Source organism: Podarcis bocagei (assembly GCF_964188305.1).
Source record: "Podarcis bocagei genome assembly, chromosome: 1".
Classification (NCBI taxonomy): domain Eukaryota; kingdom Metazoa; phylum Chordata; class Lepidosauria; order Squamata; family Lacertidae; genus Podarcis; species Podarcis bocagei.
This window is the reverse complement of record NC_138125.1, coordinates 130,248,381-130,268,041: the sequence shown is the minus strand read 5'-3', so window position 1 is coordinate 130,268,041 and position 19,661 is coordinate 130,248,381. Positions and strand designations below refer to the sequence as shown.

Here is a 19,661-nt window from a genome sequence, read left to right as displayed (position 1 = left end):
AAAGTCCCCTTAGTTTCCAAATGGTATGTCATGTAGTAAGAGGAAGAGGGCTGACTGCTGTAAGCCCCTTGGACTTGTAGAACCAACCCTGCCCATATATTGTTCATTCTGAGGAAAAGAGCAAGAAAGCATGTGTCAGATAGCAGTGACAAAAGTTAGTGCCAAGAACCTACTCCTATGGTTCATGGTTGTAGAGTTTTCTTATGGTTCGGAGGGAGCCTTGGGGCTCTCACAGAGGGTGGGATCCAGTATCACACCAGAGGGCATGATGGGATTGCCCTCCCTCCCTCCTGCAGTCCCACCCCACCTCAATTTTCTCCCAAAGATCCCTCCAACCTTCAGGAGCAGATTTGGGGTGGCGTAGGTGCAGGGGGCTTCAGAGGGGGAGAATGAACCGATTTCCACTTGCACAAAAACAATGAACAATCAATCGTTTTATTTGTGTGTACGCTCCCTTTCAGAAATTAAAACCATGCTCAAGGTGGCTTGCAACATATAAAAAATTGCATGATTACAAACATAACAAAAGGAGTCATAAACAATAAATAAAAAATCAAGAAGTACACAACCAAATTGAACCATTTCCTCATAAATCATAAGATGTAAAATATACAAAAAATACAAAAAAAGCAATAAGAGCAACAAACCACACCCTAAATAAATTTCCTAAACAATACCCCAGCCTAGGGGCCAGCAAACTTTTTCAGCAAGGGGCCGGTCCACTGTCCCTCAGACCTTGTGGGGGGGCCGGATTATATTTTGAAAAAAATATATGAACGAATTGCTATGCCCCACAAATAACCCAGAGATGCATTTTAAATAAAAGCACACATTCTACTCATGTAAAAATACGCTGATTCCCGGACTGTCTGTGGGCTGGATTTAGAAGGCGATTGGGCCAGATCCGGCCCCCGGGCCTTAGTTTGCCTACCAATGCCCCAGCCCAAGAGTCTGTTTAGCAGTCTCAGCTCTTTTAGGTGGAGTCAGTCAGGGCTCACCGTCCCAGATCATGTGGAAAAAAGCCTGCAAGGCAGGGAACAGGTCTTCTAGGACTTGTGGCCAAGAGAGTACAAAGGTTGGCTGTCACTCGGTGAAATGACAGGCTTTTCCTCATATCCTGATGTTGCTGCCTTGAATGTTGTTGTTATTACCCCACCCATCTGGCTGGGTTGCAATGAAATTGTCCAGACTGGTCACACCGGTGCCTAACCTAGTAGGACTATTGTAAATTTTTATATCACAGGCCTCATAATAAATAAACCTAAGTAGTATATTTTTCATGGATTTCTTCCTGGAGTCTATAAACTTATTAATAAACCAGTGCACTTTTAAATGAATGGTATAGTCTGTCCAAAACTTCTGCTAACACCTGCCATTAACTCCCTAGCTTCCTTTTTTTGTTCCTCTTTTTAAAAAGGAGCACAGCTTGCATGATGAGATCATTTTTGTAACTTGAAAATTTGTTTAATTTCCTTTTAGCTACATTGGTTTAAGAATTGCCATGCAAGTTCAAACTAGTGAAAACCAAACTGTTGCAAACAGTTCGTTTATCCAGGGGCTGTTTTTGAGTTCTTCCACATTTTCAATCTAATCATCTAGTGCAACTCCCTGGAACGCAGGAATCCAATGTGAGGCTGGAATCCACAACCCTGAGATTAAGAGTCTTGTTATCCTTTCACTTTGGGTATTCTTTTTGTCAAAGTTTAAGAAGAATTAATGTGCGTTGCTATGCACGCTCAGTCACACTTTCTTTCCAATTCTGGTGCTTCTGAAAGTCTGTTAACTGCTGTTTGCAACATTTAAAACAACAGCAACAGCCTTATTTTTACAAACCATCTTCAAACCTTGCCAGGAAAGGAAGTGAAGCATGTGGCTATTCTATAGCACTTCCCGATGCTTCATACTTTATGCAAATTAGTTGAACCTTCTTAATAAACTGGGTGGACTCTGTATTTTTTGTTGTGCTCAGTTAGCACTTGCACAAACTGCTCTTGGCTCAGACAAATTTAGGATGAAATTGAATGTTACATTGGCAACCCCATCTTTCCTTCTTGTCTGCCTGTAACACTAATGCGAAGATTGAGAGTGGTTGCAGCTGCAAATAGGTGATCAGAAGCAGGGTCCTCAATTCTAATCCTGCCCTGCTGATAGTCCCCCCCCCCCAAAAGTGTTTGTTCCAGCTGGGCTCTGCAACTAAGAAAAACTGCTGGGGAGAATCAGCACGTGAAGGGTTTTTTAAAACTCTTATCAGTGCCCCTCACCCGCTCCACCCAGTTATCTCAGCACACAAACTTGTGCTTGCTGTGATAATTCTAGTTCTGCCTTCATATATGTACATGATTGCATAGAATTGCAGATTTGGCTGCAGACCTTTTGAGTGGTTCTACCAGAATAAATCCCAAGCAGTTTTTTAGACATTGCAACCATAGTCTGGTACGAAGAGGGAAATGTCCAATGCTAAGGGATTTCTAGCCGAAAGCTTTCAAATTAACTGCCCCCCCCCCCTTTTTGGGATTCCACTTTTTAAACATTTTATTTGCTATAGTTTAGGATTATGCCCGATTACAGCAACTAAACCTCTTGAAAGCTTACTAATTAATGTTTCATTGTTTTCAATTTGATTTTGTAATGACTGACTGACTGAAGTGAGGCTGTAGATAACAGCAGACTCTGTTGAAGACAGATAGGACTGTATCTGCATGGGAATGGGATCAATCCTGCCCATTCCACCTAATTGCTCACATGGTGGATATCCTTTTGGAATTGGCCTCCTTAGAGATCTGATCTTCATTGTCATTAATTATAAATAGTAATGATCTAATGGATCTGGCCAAACCCATGGGGCTATGTAGAACCCAATTTCACGATCCCTTTTCCAACCTGTTAAATCTGCACCGGTTTGAGGTGCATACCATGTACTCAGAGCAGCTTATAAACAGAGATGCTTATAAACAGCTTGGTTTTATTTATTAACCCACACAGATTAAAACCAAGAGGAAAAGATATAATTCAAAGCATCCCACCCACTTCTAAAAGGCCAGATATCTAAAGGCCAAAGGCCCGATTACAGTGGAACATTTTGCCTGGTGCCTAAAGACCCCCTGGACCTCTCACTTCTTTAAGAGTCATGTCCTTAATAGGCATACATTCTCAGTAACTTCCTTAATGTGTAGTTTTTGGTTGCAACCACGTGTTGTAACATGACAGTGGCAGTAGTGGAATTGCTTTTGTTTCATTTATTGTGAAAGTGACCGGTTTAATTCCTGTATCAGCAGAAAGGTGGTGCGCATCAGTTTTGTTTTCTTGTCAGATCTTAAAATTTCAGCCTATATAAATTCTTTTATTGGTGAAATTCAGCTGTAAGTGGTGACGCTTATGCAAGTAAAACACCATCCTCAAAAAGGTATTAGGAGACCTGAGGGTAACTCAGAAGACTGCCCAACTACAGAAACAGATAGGTAGCCGTGTTGGTCTGCCATAGTCAAAATAAAAAAATTCCTTCCTGTAGCACCTTAAAGACCAACTAAGTTAGTTCTTGGTATAAGCTTTCGTGTGCATGCACACTTCTTCAGATACACTGAAACAGAAGTTGCCAGATCCTTCTATATAGTGAGAAGCTATATAAATGAAACAGAAGTTGCCAGATCCTTCTATCCTCCCCACCTTCTCACTATATAGAAGGATCTGGCAACTTCTGTTTCAGTGTATCTGAAGAAGTGTGCATGCACACGAAAGCTCATACCAAGAACTAACTTAGTTGGTCTTTAAGGTGCTATAGGAAGGAATTTTTTTATTTCAACTACAGAAAATCAAACAAAAAGAGAAACGTACTCTACACTAAAATGTTTTGTGTTTACATTGGTATGTGGCTGTTGGCACCTAAATTCAGTTTGCACTGAAAAGGTTATGCATAAAGATAAGTGGAAGGCAAAATGCAAAGAGCTGCAGCTAAAACCTTTTCTGTACTAGGGGGTTTCATTAGCTGCAAGTTGAGGGAGGCTATCATGAGAAGATGCAGCCAAGAGGAAAACAGCCAGAGGAACTTACTATGGTTCCATAATTGCCTTGAATATATCCACAAAGTTCTTTGGTCCTTTGCTTAAATGGATGCAGAAAAGAATGGGCCTAGCCATATTTTTGTGAGTGACTGACACAACCTACCTTTGTTTTAACAGATTTCTTTTGAGTTTCGTTCCCTTCTACATTCTCAGCTTGCCACACTGTTCTTCGATGAAGTCGTTAAGCAGATGGTTGCAGCATTTGAAAGAAGAGCATCCAAGTTGTACGGTCCAGAAACAATCATACCTCGAGAGCTAATGCTTCACGAAGTGCATCACACATAAAAGGGGGGAAGTAGTGTTAAACTACTTGGACATCGTGTTTTTACATGAAGTGTTCTTCCATGTGGGCTTCTAGTTACATGGGAATTTGAAAATTATGTATAATACTACTGTACAACACAGGCCTGTAAGATGCAGATGTATATAATATAAAGCTTCAATCAAGTGCAATTATAAGGTGCTGATAAAGAGTGGCAGCTATAAACTACACCAAAATTGCCTTCTTCCTCTTGCCAGTTTTTATGAAACTCAGCACTGTCTACTGCCTAATGTTTTGCAGTGTTTCTAATATTTACTATTGGAATCAAGTTTTAAGTTATTAGTCTTTCAAATGCATATTTAAGTTATTTTTGCTATTCAGGAAAAGCTTTAAATTAGCACATATAATTCTGAGAACAAATTTCTCAGTATGTGTAACTATACTTAGTAGGGAATGTTTAGTGTGTAAGTGGAATGAATATATAAAGGGCTCTTTTAATCAAGAAACATGTATGACATTGCAAAGTGCTTTCACAAGATTCTAGCAGGTAAATCTGTAAGGAGTCATGAATTCAAACTTTAAAGTGACTTGAGTTTCACAGATCTGTTTGTATATTACAGCACAACTTTGCTAGGATAAAAACATACTATTCCCTTTGTCTAAACTAAAGCAAGTTTTTGGGCAATCATCTCTACAGCTAGCACTGAATTTTGCCATTTTCCAAAGTTGTATAATTGGCTGTGCAGCTAAATGTATCCTTTTCAACAGATTCCTAAAATGGCTTCAAGATTGCTACCTTTAACTAGGAAGAGTCTTTATAAAGTTTAGGCATCACAATCAAGAGAAGCTGTGGCATTTTATCCTGAGTGATGCTAAATACACTGGGTTGCACAATTTTAAAGTAATAAAGCAAAGTCTGTAGCTGCCTAAACTTTAATAGCTCTTAATCTTGAGCAAGAACAAGAAGTACAACCTTGGGCCCTCCAAATTTGAGCAAAACCAGCAAAAATTAATACAGCTGATGGCAAAGGAACTATTTAGGCTAACCTTTCTCCCATTCCTAGAAAAAAAAAGGTTTAAGAATGATTGGAATCTGGCTCTGTACTCCCAAGAAATGTTTTCAGGCTCACATACCCGATACAAAACAGGATTGAGTTGTGAATAAGTGAATACATTTCATACTTTTTTGAGCAATCTTTTATTACATAAAGTTGTCACATAATTGTATATTTGTCTACTTTGTACACAATTTTTATTCAGTCTTGCACACAATGGCTTCTGCATGTCCTAGTGATAGCAAGCACCAATAAAAGTCTGATTTTAACAGAACTGCAAGTGCTTGAACTGTTTAGAGCTCAGCGTTAGTACACGGATCTTCCACCCAGTATCAGGAATGTACAAATGTCTTTATTCAAAGTACAAAATAAATTATCTGTAGGCATGGACAATGACTGTAAACGATTATGCATGTCTAAACTGAAACCCAGTAACTATTGTTACAGTGATTCTTCAAACACCGGCCCTTCCGCAGTCACTATCCATCCTGTTTCGCCCTGACCTGAAGTTTTACTTCAAACTGTCAAGTCACTCACTGTAGTTCCATGATGGGACATCCCTGCAGCTGAGCATTAGAACATGCCACCACCTCCCATGCCAGCCCCCATGCCTCCCATGGCAGCTTCCTTCTCCTCTTTAGGAATTTCAGTTACTACGGCTTCAGCTGTAGACAGAAGGGAAGCAACACCTGCTGCATCCATCAAGGCTGTCCTTACAACCTAAAAAAAGAAGTTTAAGATATATTTCAGTGAGACACTTGTACAGCTCGTTATCTATTGTGTTGAGATGACAGGCCCAGTGGGAAATAAGAGAACTTACCTTCGTTGGATCAATGATGCCTTTCTCTACCATGTTTACGAACTCGCCAAGCATGGCATCGTAGCCAACATCGGCTGCGCTTTGCATGATTTTCTCAACTATCAGCGATCCTTCAACACCCGCATTCTTGGCAATAGTCATTGCTGGAATTTTCAGTGTTCTCTTGATAATTTCAATACCTTAAAGGAAAAGGTAAATGATGTTAGCAGAAACTAGTCTCAGCAACATAATGGGTACGTTTGAAATCCCATTACCAGCAAGGGAGCCAACAAAGATTATAACAACCCTCTCTATCCTGCACATAGGCTTACCAGAAGACTGCAAGAACAAGCAGACCTTTTGTCCCTTTCAAAAATCTTAACACCTCCTACATCAGGGTTGGGGAAACCTTTGGCCTGCACAACGTTTTGGACATATGCCAGTGATGGACAGAGTAGTAAATAAAATTGTGGTCTAATGGTAGGACAGTTTCAACACACCCACCCACCCCATTTTCTATCCAGGCAGGCAAGAAGAATCCTTATAACTGAAATATTCAGCCCCTGAACCTGAGGTTCCCAGTCCCTGCTCTAAGGGATGATGACCTTGAGGGCATCCAGATATAGGGGCTCCCAACACCCACCAACATAGCTGTCAGAGCTGCTTCCAGATCCTAGCTCACAGAGGATCACGCTAGCCAGCGTTCACTTTATAAAAGTCTTTATTGAGTTACAGTTTCCATTCTCAAGCTGCCGCGTGCAGCTCTACGTCTTATGGGTTAGACCGGCGAAGCTCCGTCTGAGTCTCCGCCCCCTGTACACCAGCTTAATACCCTAGCCTTACTCCACCTTTTCCGCCTGACCGTTCTTCTCTGGGTCCCTCTGCCCCCCGCGGTCTCTTCCTTCCTGGACTCTTCTGACGCGGACCCCCCGGACCCTTCTGTCTCCTTGCGTCGGGCTTTAGGACCTGGCTCCCTTTCCGGGCTGCTTACTGCGCCACCTTCCTGTGCATTTGAACTTGGCGCGCGCGCCCAACCTTCCACTTTCCGCTTAACCGTTTCTTCGCTCCCCGATGGAGGTGTGGCCACTCCTGACTCATGCCCTCCCCCCTGCTGCGAGCTGCCAGAGCTCGATACCTGGCGCCCTTCCTCTCCACTGCGCTCTGTTGGTGACGCTGGCCCCGATTTCCAACTGCTGCCCTCTGAGCCCCCTCTGGACCCTTCTTCCTGGGGTGTCCCCCTAGGCTCCCCCCTTGCTCTGGCCACTGGCGCTCCTTTCTGTGAATCTTCTGATTCACTGGAAAGACTCGGAGATCTCGGGTCGTCGTCATCACTCATCTTTTCTTCGGCCTCCTCCCCCTCGCTCTGTTTCCTCCCTTGCCCTCGCCTCTGCTCCTGAACCCCTGACAATAGCCAATAGGAGCAATTCAAAGACAGGTTAACCAAAGGAGTTTCCTGCCCACTCAACTGTTTGCACCCCCCAAGAAAGGCTGATAAATGCTCCAAGGAACCAAGATTTCGATGCAAGTGTCTACTGAGGGAGGGAGAAGGTGCTGGGAAACCTCAAGTTAGCTTATATCAGGATCCAAGCCCTTAACTGTTACTTTAAAGCATGTGTAGTGCACCTACCAATTTTCTGATCTTCATTGGCTGGAGTCAAGGTATCTAGTGCCGGAATGCACCGAAGCAGCGCACAGCCGCCTCCTAGAACGATGCCTTCCTCTACGGCAGCACGAGTGGCATTGAGGGCATCCGTGACCCTGTCCTTCTTCTCATTCACCTCAACGTCACTCGTTCCTCCAATCTAAGAAAAGAAATCTTATTTTAAGGCTGCTGTTCTGAGCTCTAATCTGAAAGTTATTTCATAAAGCTCTATAGCATGGGAAGGTGGATGACGTATGGCCTTCCCTAGGGAATGCTGGGCTACAAAACTCTCATTCTGGCCAGACTAGCTGGGGCTGACGCGAGTCAGACTCCACCATCATCTGGCTTCCTATTCTCACTTTATAGCCTAGAGAGCGCTAGTTGTACCTGCAGGGGAAAAGGCTACAGTGGTGCCTCGCAAGACGAAATTAATTCGTTCCGCAAGTTTTGCCGTCTAGCGAATTTTTCGTCTTGCGAAGCACGGTTTAAACGGTTTAACAAAGTCGCAAGACGTTTTCGTCTTGCGAAGCAAGCCCATAGGGAAATTCGTCTTGCGAGGTACCACTGTATTGTTGTGCAGTGATACCTTGCTTGTTGAACACCCTGGAATTCGGACGTTTTGGCTCCCAAATGCCGCAAACCCAGAAGTGATTGTTCCGGTTTGCAAACGTTCTTTTGGAACCCGAAAGTCCAACAGGCCTTCCATGGCTTCTGATTGGCTGCAGGAGCTTCCTGCAGCCAATCAGAGGCTGCGTTTTGGTTTTGGAAGTCGAACAGACTTCCAGAACTGATTCAGTTTGACTTCCAAGGTAGTTTATAATAGTAAAATAATTTTATGCAATAAGCAACAAATAATAGTAGTAGTAAATAAATAAATAAAAATAAAATAGTAATACGCAGATTCACCTTTAGTACAGCTACTCCGTCAGAAAGTTTGGCCAGGCGTTCATTGAGTTTCTCCTTTTCGTATTCACTTGTTGTAACCTCCAGTTGTTCAACTATTTCCTGAATGCGCTTTTCAATTTGTACTTTGTCACCTTTCCCTTTAAGTAGCAAACAGTCATCTTTCGTCACAATGACTTCTCCAACTTTACCAAAGTCATGAGGTTGAATGTCTTCTACATTTATGGTTAAGCCTTCTTCCCCAAACACCTGGAATAGATTAATATTAAATATTTTAAAAAGTCCACAGCTTTTTTCAAATTACTGATTAGCTGGTTTCATTCAGACAGCTTCATTGGGAATGCAATCCTAAACACACTCACTAGAGAAAGCCCCACTAAATTCAGTGAATGGGCTTATTAACACTCTTTTAATTCTTCACCTAGATTTTCTGTACTTGTAATTGCAAAGTGACCAACAGGAAGTAACAGCTTCCTGGACATTTGCAAAAATTGGTTGATTTATTTTATTTACTTCTATAGTGATACCCCACCTTTCCTTCAAGGACCTCAACATTGCATACAAAGCTCTTGCTCTCAGCCTCTTATCCCCACAAGCACCTTGAGGTAGGTTAGACTGAGAGATAGCAAGTGGTTCAAAGTCACCCAGCAAGTTCCATGCCTTTGGACTTCAACCACTACAATTTTGGGTTCAACCACTACATTTTTTCCCACCAGTTACGTTCACATTCTGAATTGGTTTCTTAATGCGCAGAGCTTACACTGGCAATGTTATCTATTTTCTAAGCAAATCTTTTGTGACTGGAAAGCAGGGCACTGAACAACCAATGATGTATGCAACGGTAAACAGGGCACCTGCATAGCAGCATGGCTTAGGCCTGGCTCAACTGATCAGCGTGTGGTGCTTTCTTTAAACAGGCACACATCTGTAGCTCAGTTGTAGAGCACATGCTTTGTATGCAAAAGGTGCCAGGTTCAACTCTTGACATCTTTAGGCAAAAATGGGAAAGATTCCTGCCTGAACCCCAGGAAAACATCTGCCAATCATCTGTTGATGGTTGGTTGGGGTTCTTAAGAATAGGAAGACTACTGGGTTAGGTGGCCAATGGCCTGTCTTTGTATAAATCTCCCATGTTCCTATGGCAATCTGGATTAACATCCAACGTCTTTTGTTAGAAAAGTACATATAATCAGTGATGGCTCTGCAAGAAATTGGTAAATGAGTACCCCGTGCTAATTATTTAGTGTTAGTACTTAAGATACACATGAAAATTTACTTACAGCACCGCCGGTAGCAACTGCCATATCTTTAAGCTGATTTTTTCTATTGTCACCAAAACCGGGTGCTTTCACGGCAACAACCTGTAGGCCAACCTTCAGTCTGAAAAAAGTCAGCACTCAAGAGTTATTAGTTGTTCACGTCTTTATTCCGAAATGGTACAACTGTGTTCTGGTAAAATAAGGCTCTCTATAGTTGACAACACTGAAAATTCAACCGTAAATCAATGAAAGTGATCTACTATTCATTGTTTGTTTATTTGTCAGGATTTAAATTTGTTTTCATATTAAAGACTAAAGACTACCGATGACCATCTTCTCCCCCCCACCCGCGCCCCCACAGTTTAAGCCCATTAGATCTGCAATGATAAATATTCTTTTATGGAAGTCCTACTTCAATCATTAAGGCTTATTTCCCTTATGATCTGGCCATAAAGTGTACAATTTCTTGGACCAGACAATACCTGGAAAAAGAAAATGTTTTATCTAACTATAGCGAAGATTTTTGCCCTTCCCTGCAACAGTTACCCCTTTCTGCAGCAAGATTACTAAGAAAGATCAAATGGATTAAACTCAAAAGCATTAAAATTAAAGATAGATACTTGTTCCACGCCTACCTGTTTAATACAAGGGTACTGAGGGCCTCTCCATCAACATCTTCAGCAATAATAACTAAAGGCTTGCGGTGATTATTGGCAATTTCAAGAGCTGGTACTATGGACTGAACACTAGAAATCTTCTTTTCACTGATTAACACGTAAGCATCTTGGAATTCACATTTCTGTCCTACAGATGAAAGCAACGTTGTTGAAATAAATTACAAAGTACTCTCTCAAGAGACAGTGACTATGAACATTCCTCAGTTTCTAATCCTATCATAGCCATTATGCAGCCACCTTCTCTGAAACGCTTCAAAAAATATGCCCAATTACAGAAGACTTTCAATGATCTCTAACATACAACTTTTCTTTGAACTTGGTGCTGTTAAAATGCTACCCAAGGACATGCAAAAACAGGGCCATTAATTCTTGCAAAATTGAATTTTAAGATTAAGATAGTATACTCTGGTGTAATGCTACAGAGTTTGTTTACCTAAAACCAGTAACATACAGTATTTCAGTTTAATTAAGGGATGGGCAGAAGGTAGATCAGGATCTACTGGTAGATCTCTCGGTGATCTGCAGATGATCAAAGACTTCTGGCTTCCAAATTTTTAACAATGATGTAACGATCAAAACAAAACAAGCTTTTTCAACTTCCTTCTAAATTAGGCTGCTTGAAATGAAGGAAGCTTGGGAGAAATATAATTTGTTACTTGTGGGAAAGATTAAAGCTGGATTCCATTTTTAACGTATTTTAGTAGCAACCTTTTTTTTTTTTTGCCTGTACCCAAATTTGCCTCCTCACTTACAAGTATGCAAATAAAATGCAAGTATGAGAGGTCCAGCACCTGTAATTTGTGAGGCAGCTTCATCAGCAACAGCATGCAAAAGGGCAAACGTGTTACATACCTAGAGTATTCCATTAAGAACCGTAAGAGGTTCATAAAGGTTTGGATCGTGAGATTAAGTTCCTGACAAGTGACATGGAGAGCTCTCACCTTTCCCTGCATGTTTATCCGTATGTACAAACCACATCACATGCCAGAAAAGGTGGCACCACTTGTGCCACAGATCTAATTCTGTAAATTAGGGAGTGGGTTCTAGTATTTGCAGACGCCTCTATTTTGAGGCAAAAAGGAACACATTACTAAGATTTTTTTTTAAACTGCGTTTAGTCTATTCCAACAGAATCAAGCTGTTAAGGCAAACGAGCAGCGGGAGTCTTGTGTTCTAGCTTACCTTTGGCTGTATTAATGAAGTAGGGAGATATGTAGCCTCTATCAAACTTCATGCCTTCAATAATTTCTAATTCATCATTCAAAGTTTTTCCGTCCTGTTTTTTTTATAAAAAAAGGTAATGAAAATTAGCTACACCCTGTGCGCACAACCCATCTCAGAACAAGCTGCTTCATTTTCTGTTTTAGATCTTTGGCTCCCCCATAATAGTGCACTTTTTCTACAATGATGAGGTCTTTTCCTCCACAACGAGCTAGTATCCTATTTTGGCATACAATAAGTAGACCTTACTAGAGTTACCCTTACCTTAACTGTGATAACACCTTTTCGTCCAACTTTTTTCATAGCATCAGAGATTATGTTGCCAATTTCCTTGTCGCCATTTGCAGATATTGTAGCAACCTGTCCAAAAAAAGAGAGAGAGAGGTCTGCGTGAACTAGCTACAAATAGTACATTTTTTTTTAAAAAAAGGCTGGGGTATTGATAGCATAGTCACAGAGGCATTACAAAGCAAATTTAAGGAATAGTGCCCAAAACATTTTCTCACAGATACAATATTTTTGAATGGAGTGAAATATTACATTTAGCAAGCCCTCTTAAACGGTGCACCCACACAATATACAAGTAGCAGGGAGAAGGAAGATGTTTGTTTTACGAAAGAGATAGCATTTACCTGAGCAATTTCTTCTGGAGTTGTGACTGGTTTGGACAACTTCTTCAATTCCTCAATTACAGCATCTACAGCGAGCATCACCCCTGAGGGAACACGGTACAGCTATGCAATTAAACAATCTACATAGTCAACAGCAAACAAAACTTAACCATCGTGCTATGCTCCAAGAGCAACAAAAAGGCTATAAATGATCATACAATGCATTATCCCTGACTGCTGGGATGCAGTTATCCCATTAAACACCAGGAAGAGATAGGGTCCACACATGTCACAGAGCTGCCTCTTCCCCGCATCATGAATTTCTCCCCAAAAAAGCATTCACTAGGAGGGGTTCTTCACCTAGGAAAACACAGTGCATTGTGCCATTGGTTACCTCCACCTCCAGCATCAAGGGCTTTTCACCAGCTAGGGAAACGCCAATCTGATGCCATGGAGGTTCACTCGAATCTGTCTCTGCCTTAAAAAGGCAAGAGCAGGAGGCAGAACCAAAAATGCAACTTCCACAGTGCCAGGCAACAAAAGGCAGAGATAGGAGGTAAGATGAAGATGCAATTTGCTTATTAAGACTGCCTATCTGTGGGCATGCGCTACTCATTTTGGGCAGTAACTGTCCCTCCTACCCTGCCATGCAGTCAGACCTTCAGGGTCTTAATCCTCAACACACTTGTTTCATGCTTTTAAGAAGACCACAAAAGCATTTTATGTGCCTCTTTTATAAAAGACCGATAAAGGCCCAGGTACCATTACACTCGGTAAACAACACGTAACGTAAGTGGTCACCAGAAACAATATACAAAAATTCACTGACCAATGTGCTTTAACAGGAATCACAATATATTGTTAGTATTTTCATTCTCACATTGCTGTTTGATCTCATGATCCACATTCCATAGTAACAGGAGTGTGGGAACAGAACTCAAGACACTGTAATTCCGTTCTATGTGCTTTTGTACTTTCTCTCTTTGTTCTCTGCTTCCAGACAGAGGAGACGTGTGTGAAGCTGCTGCTCACACTCAGCCATGTTTGTTTTGATCTGCTGCAAATAAAGAAGCTTTTGCAATGCCAAATACCTACAGACTCCCTTCTTGCTGATACTCTGCTAACGCTAATAGCATGCCCACAGCTCCACTGGATGTGGGTCGCTGGACACCTGCGTAAGAGGAAGGGATGTACGCATATCTATGACCAGAAAATTAGACACCCCACTTCCCATTTTCTTTTCACAAAAGTAGCACATTGTCATGTTTCTGCAACATTGGTACATATAGTGGTACCTCAGGTTACATACGCTTCAAGTTACAGACTCTGCTAACCCAGAAATAGTGCTTCAGGTTAAGAACTTTGCTTCAGGATGAGAACAGAAATTGTGCTCCGGCAGCAGGGGGCCCCATTAACTAAATTGGTGCTTCAGGTTAAGAACAGTTTCAGGTTAAGTACAGACCTCCCGAATGAATTACTGTACTTTTTGCTCTTTAAGACTCACTTTTTCCCTCCTAAAAAGTAAGGGGAAATGTGTGTGCGTCTTATGGAGCGAATGCAGGCTGCGCAGCTATCCCAGAAGCCAGAACAGCAAGAGGAATTCCTGCTTTCACTGCGCAGCCATCCCTCTTGCTGTTCTGGCTTCTGAGATTCAGATTTTTTTTCTTCTTGTTTTCCTCCTCCAATAACTAGGTGCGTCTTGTGGTCTGGTGCGTCTTATAGAGCGAAAAATACGGTAAGTACTTAACCCGAGGTACCACTGTAATTTGAAAACAAATTCCAAAATAAAAAAGGAAGATAACAAGAAGAATTGGCATGTGTGAGCCAACATTATCCACATCATTACCTCTCCTGATCTCCACTGGATTTGCTCCTTTGCTGATCATTTCAAACCCCTCCCTGGCAATCGAACGTGCCAGTACCGTTGCGGTCGTAGTACCGTCTCCCGCCTCTTCATTGGTATTGTTGGCAACATCCTGAACTAACTTGGCTCCAATGTTTTTGTACTTGTCCTTCAAGTCAATTGACTTGGCTACTGTCACGCCATCTTTCGTCACCTTAGGGCTTCCCCAGCTCTGTTCAATAATTACTGTTCTCCCCTGTAAAAACATGACACACACACATGCACAATGAAACACTGGATTACTAGGGTAATTTCTTCCTGAGGCTGGAAGCCGCAACGCTTTCCAGGAAGGCAGATATGCACTCTCCCTAATACAATGTACGTGTATACATTGCCTCCAACAATGTCTCGCATTGATTTTCAACAGTGCAACAGACTCCCTTGAAAGATGGTGGACTCTCCTTCCTTGGAGATTTTTAAGCGGAGGTTGGATGGCCATCTGTCATGGATGCTTCAGCCAAGATTTCTGCATAGCAGGGGTTGGGCTAGAGGACCCTCTGAACTCTACAATGTCATGATTATAGAAGAGCCTGCTGTATCAGGTCAATGGCCCATCTAGCCAAGCGTCCTGTTCCCCCAGTGGCCAACCAGCTGCCTGTGGAAGGCCCATAAGCATCTGAGCACTAAGAGTACTCCCCCTTCCTGTTGTTTGCGGCAACTGGTATTTGGAAGAATTATGACCTCCAGCTGTGGTGGTAGCAAAGCAGAACCACTGGGGGTAGCAGCCATTAATAGCCTTCTTCCCCCATGAATTTGTCCACCCCTCTTTCAAAGCCATCTGAATTGGTGGTCATCACTGCCTCCTGCAGCAGCAAGTTCCACTAGTTTAACTGCGTTGTGTGGCTTGCAGTGTTGATGCATAATCTGGCTTTGGCTAACATTTATGCTTTCCCCCCCAGATGATCCCTTAGTAAGCAGAGAGCTATGTCAAGATGCTTGATATACACATGGAACCAATGTTTACAGCTCTGAACTTCAGGTTTTACATACTTACATGCAAAAATATTTTTAGCAGGCATTCAACTAATGTTGAATGAAGTATTTACACTTGCACAATGGAACTTCCTCCCCCGCACCAAAAAAAATCTGTTTTAGGGGCTCCCTCTACCTTTTAGAACAGATATGGGGATAGCTAGTGCTCATGCAAGTGGGACGGACATTCTGCTACATAAACACAATTTTTTGCTCTACCAGGACCCTTGTAAAACTTCACTGTATGATATTTATTTATGGGACACCTGTCAAGCTACTAATCATTCTGAGTGCTCACGGGTTGCAGAACACTGAGCGTAGACATAGCTTGTTCCTCTCTGCCACCTATTGACACAACCGCAGCACATCAGCCACGGCTGCAACGCCTGTAGGGGCATATTATATAGCAATATATAATATTTATTTATCCGTACACATGGTGCATTTGGAACAACCCATGAATGTTGGAGGGGAGCAGCAGCAATATCTTATGTAAGGAAGTGTGGGTACAGATAATGTGAATGTAAAGGAATAGTTCCATTTAAACTGCTGGTATAGAGAACACAAAATGTAAACTAGTTGTTCGTTACCGTGTGGCTTTTATACCTAAACTCTGTTGTTCTTGTACCTTATTTTAACTTTTTCTAAGAATTTGTCTGCAAATCACCTTGTCATATTTACCAGATTAGTAAAAATGACCAGCTCTGGGGACATCAGAGGAACTGCATAAAATGGAGGTCCACCAATTCCAATTAGCCTTGGTAACCAGCCAAACTTTCTGCCCACTGCTGGCAATGCCACTCTCTGAGGAAGAAGGTCTTGCTTGACTAAGATGTTGTATGGCACAGCTGGGCTGTGGGAAACTTTCTAACTTTGCACTGAGCCAGAAAGCTCACCAAAGAAATATCACCAGTTTTTTCCTGAGCCTCTCTGTTCAGTGTGAGGGCAAGGATAGCGACTGTCCAGAGTTTCCTGCTTGGCAGGGGGTTGGACTCGATGGCCCTTGTGGTCTCTTCCAACTCTATGATTCTATGAGTACTGCTGGGACTTTTGCTCACTTGAAGCACATTTTACCAGTGATAAGCACATTTATGTACTGCTATAAGTGGACAATGGTGTGACTACAAAGGAGCAGAGGGATGTGTTACACAGGTGTAGGAAACTAAAGCAGGGAGCAGGAGAGGCAGGAAGAGCATGTGACTGAAGAGCAGTGAGTGTTTGCAATGAAGACGGACAGAGCTTTGGGACTGTTAATGGTTAACTGAGATACTTTACGTATTACTAAAGATTCATGTCTGTAGCATATTGCAAGGTTCCATCTAGAACACTTAGCCAGACTCCTTGCTGCTGCTTCCCCTGGCTGGCCTTAGAAGCCCAAAAGAAATTCAGATGAAGGCCACCTTGTGCACACACCTCTTGCAGCCCCTTGTCCACCCTGAAGGTCTAGTCACCATTAAGGCAAAAAGGAGATCAAGTGAGTGATGCATTCTGCCTCTCTCAAACTAGCTATATATGCAGCTGCCATGTAGACTTGAAACCTTTGAGGATTTTAGCTCAAAGGAATAACAAAGTGAGAGAATGCATGAAAGAACATGTCCCAACTATCTCATTCATCTACTTGCCAGGCAACAAATTCTAATTCGTGTCAAGTATGTATGCCAGTGGCAATGTATTTACAGGAATGCTCTAGCAAACTATTTTAAAGAGGACCCAAAGGACAAGGTCCAGTCAAAGTGAAGCACTTTTAAGCCCCAATGATTCCACTGGAAGGTTATTTAAGCGCATGCTCACCTCTCTCACTGAAAAACCAGTCAGACCCCAAAGCTGTTAATTTTGACTGGATCGTACCCCAAGCATGTAGGATATATTTTGGACTATGCTCATCCCTTCAGCACAAGCTTCCGCATAACAGCAAGTAAAGCCATTTCAGTACCTTTGGTCCCAAGGTGACGGCCACAGCATCAGCGAGAAGGTCAACGCCCTGCAGCATAAGAGCTCTAGCATCTGCTCCAAATTTAACTTCTTTTGCATAGGATCTCGTAAGGTGCGGGGCCAGTGCTCTGGACACCGGCCTTATCTGACGCAGCACTGTTGGTAAACGGAGCATTTCTGCAAACGAATGAAATTTTAAAAGAAATCAGTGGCAACACAACCACTGCTTTACCTGGCACGTGCTAGAGAGCGTTCCATGCCTGTAGCCATGAGCTCAGTCGCGACCATTGCTTGAAGGTACACAAAGTGGCTGAAGTCGTCTGAATGCAAGCACGGCCTTTTGAAAAATGGCAACTGAATTACAGGGCCATGCATGACCAGCAACAGCCATAAGACCCAATGGATCATCTAGTCCAGGAATAGGCAAACTAGGCCCTCCAGATGCTCTAGGACTACAATTCCCATCACCCCTGACCACTGGTCCTGTTAGCTAGGGATGATGGGGGTTGTAGTCCCCAAACATCTGGAGGGCCAAGTTTGCCTATGCCTGACCTGGTCCAACCCCCTGCAATGTACCCATACGGGTTGCTCAATTGAAGGTCCCTCAGGTGGCACAATGACTGTTAACCAGAAGGTGTCAAGCCCACCTAGGGACAGCTGTGGGCAGGATTCCTGCTTGCAGGGGGTTGGACTAGATGACCCTCGGGGTTCCTCCCAACTCTAAAGTTCTATTATTTTATGTGCTAACACCGATTAACCCTGTACGCTAGCATAGGACACTTAAGGCCCTCTAGATATTGCTGGACTACTGCTCCTTAACGACTGCCCAGTTGATGAAGTTGATGAATGTTAGGAGCGTAACAGCAGGAGGGAACCACGTTTCACAACCCTGGCATACATATTTATCCTGAGGGAGAAAGTATTATATAATTTCAGCACTGATTTCATTTCAACAGAGTGCATGTGCGTTTTAGCACATATACACATGATCAGAACTACTGAGCAAACACTTGTTTAATGGGGCATATCTAGATAGCTCAGTTGGTTATGAAAATGCCAAGCTTGCAGGTCTGATACCCTTACAGGGAACTGCATATCCTTGCTTTTTTCAGGGCATTAGTCTCGATGACCCACAGGGACCCTTCCAACTCTAGGGTCCTACAAATCGGAAGGGGTATCCTATTGATTCCAATTAGTTACCTTGATGTTAAGTTCCAATCCAAAGGAGCCGAGGGAACTACAATACTGAACTAACCAAATACCAGGAATAATGGAGATAGAGAAACTGCTCAGGTCATCAAGGAAAAGCCAATTAAAGAAAACGGGGAGGTCGGGTGGGAGAGAGGAAAGAGGCCTCAGGAGGAGAAAACAGGGAAGAAGAAAGTTCAATGAACAAGCCCAGCGTACCCTTTGCCCCCCACACGTGCTCCTTCCTACCATCAGGTCGACACACAAGGTCATGCGGACCCACGCCTCCCCCTGCCGCCAGGAGGGCAGCGCTGCAATGAAAGGGGAAGGCTGACTTTGGCCCACCTTCCCCCCCCCCCAGGGCGGAGGTGGGGGTGGGAAAGAGAAGGGAGCAGCCCCACCTTTAACGTGGAGGAAAAAAACGCGACAAGGTCTCCTTCAGCAGCAGCTTCACCAGGGAAGTCGCAGAGGGGCGCCAGAGCACGTGCACCAGTCCCAAGCAGCCCCCACCCGCCTCCCTACGCAAAAAAGGGCCTTGAAGGGTTGTGATTTTTTTTTGGGGGGGGGGTAGGTTCAGCCTAAGCGGAAACCGTCAAAGCGGGGATCGGACCTCGGCATGGAAGACTCGCAGGTCCCGCCCCTCCATCTCCCAACACACGTGTGACCGCATTCACACGACAGGGGAGCGGCGAGAATAAAGTCGCTCGGCCTGAAGGAGAGGTCTGGCGTAGCTGCTGCAAAGGCCGCTTCTTCCCCCTGATAAATGGGCTCTCTCTCCCGCTACCCCCGCCACGTCTCTATAAAAATCAAGGACTGAGACACGCGTCCCCCCCAATAAGGAGTTCCCTGATCCCATCTACCCTTTCCCCTATGGGGACTAAACCACCTTGTGCGGCGGGGAGGGGGGTGGTCAGGAGACCATGCGGGGATGAAAAAACCGTTTTCAGGCACAGGACCCTCCCCGCTCCCATTGGTCAATCTCTTCCTTTCCTCTCTCCTTCGCCCCCCCCCCCCCCGCCGCTTACTCTTTGGCGGCGGCTCTGCGCTGGAAGCGGTTGCAGTACGAACGGCAGCGGGCTCGACTCGGACCGCACGCGCACAGCCTGGGAAGCAGCGCGGCTCTCTCGCGACTCTCCTCCGCCGCCCCGCCCCTTCCTCCTCCCCTCTCCAGAGCCCACG

At 43.5% G+C, this 19,661-nt stretch overlaps 2 protein-coding genes and 3 long non-coding RNA genes across 5 annotated transcripts in view; 3 read left to right on the top strand and 2 right to left on the bottom strand.

Moving 5' to 3' along the window:
* COQ10B (coenzyme Q10B) overlaps window positions 1–5,649 on the top strand; it is a 17,846-nt gene extending 12,197 nt beyond the window's left edge. Inside the window, exon 5 of the mRNA XM_081183620.1 lies at window positions 4,176–5,649. Coding sequence (XP_081039746.1) covers window positions 4,176–4,343 — 168 coding nt within the window. The 3' untranslated portion in view covers window positions 4,344–5,649. The remainder of the gene's footprint in view (window positions 1–4,175) is intronic.
* LOC308582249 lies at window positions 406–3,450 on the bottom strand. Its single transcript, XR_014005570.1, has 2 exons — window positions 3,372–3,450; window positions 406–3,263 (listed from the first exon to the last, which is right to left on the bottom strand). It is a non-coding gene; the product is annotated as an uncharacterized lncRNA (long non-coding RNA).
* On the top strand, window positions 3,260–4,143 carry LOC308582010. Its single transcript, XR_014005446.1, has 2 exons — window positions 3,260–3,464; window positions 3,822–4,143. It is a non-coding gene; the product is annotated as an uncharacterized lncRNA (long non-coding RNA).
* HSPD1 (heat shock protein family D (Hsp60) member 1) lies at window positions 5,495–19,661 on the bottom strand. The gene is made up of 12 exons (XM_081173961.1): window positions 19,508–19,661; window positions 17,296–17,471; window positions 14,334–14,586; window positions 12,509–12,591; window positions 12,141–12,236; window positions 11,838–11,931; window positions 10,614–10,782; window positions 10,000–10,099; window positions 8,723–8,968; window positions 7,802–7,976; window positions 6,196–6,374; window positions 5,495–6,095 (listed from the first exon to the last, which is right to left on the bottom strand). Exons 2-12 carry the CDS (start codon window positions 17,467–17,469, stop codon window positions 5,949–5,951), a joined length of 1,716 nt encoding a protein of 571 aa, XP_081030087.1. The 5' UTR covers window positions 17,470–17,471; window positions 19,508–19,661; the 3' UTR covers window positions 5,495–5,948.
* LOC308582167 lies at window positions 14,576–16,057 on the top strand. The gene is made up of 2 exons (XR_014005528.1): window positions 14,576–14,712; window positions 14,766–16,057. It is a non-coding gene; the product is annotated as an uncharacterized lncRNA (long non-coding RNA).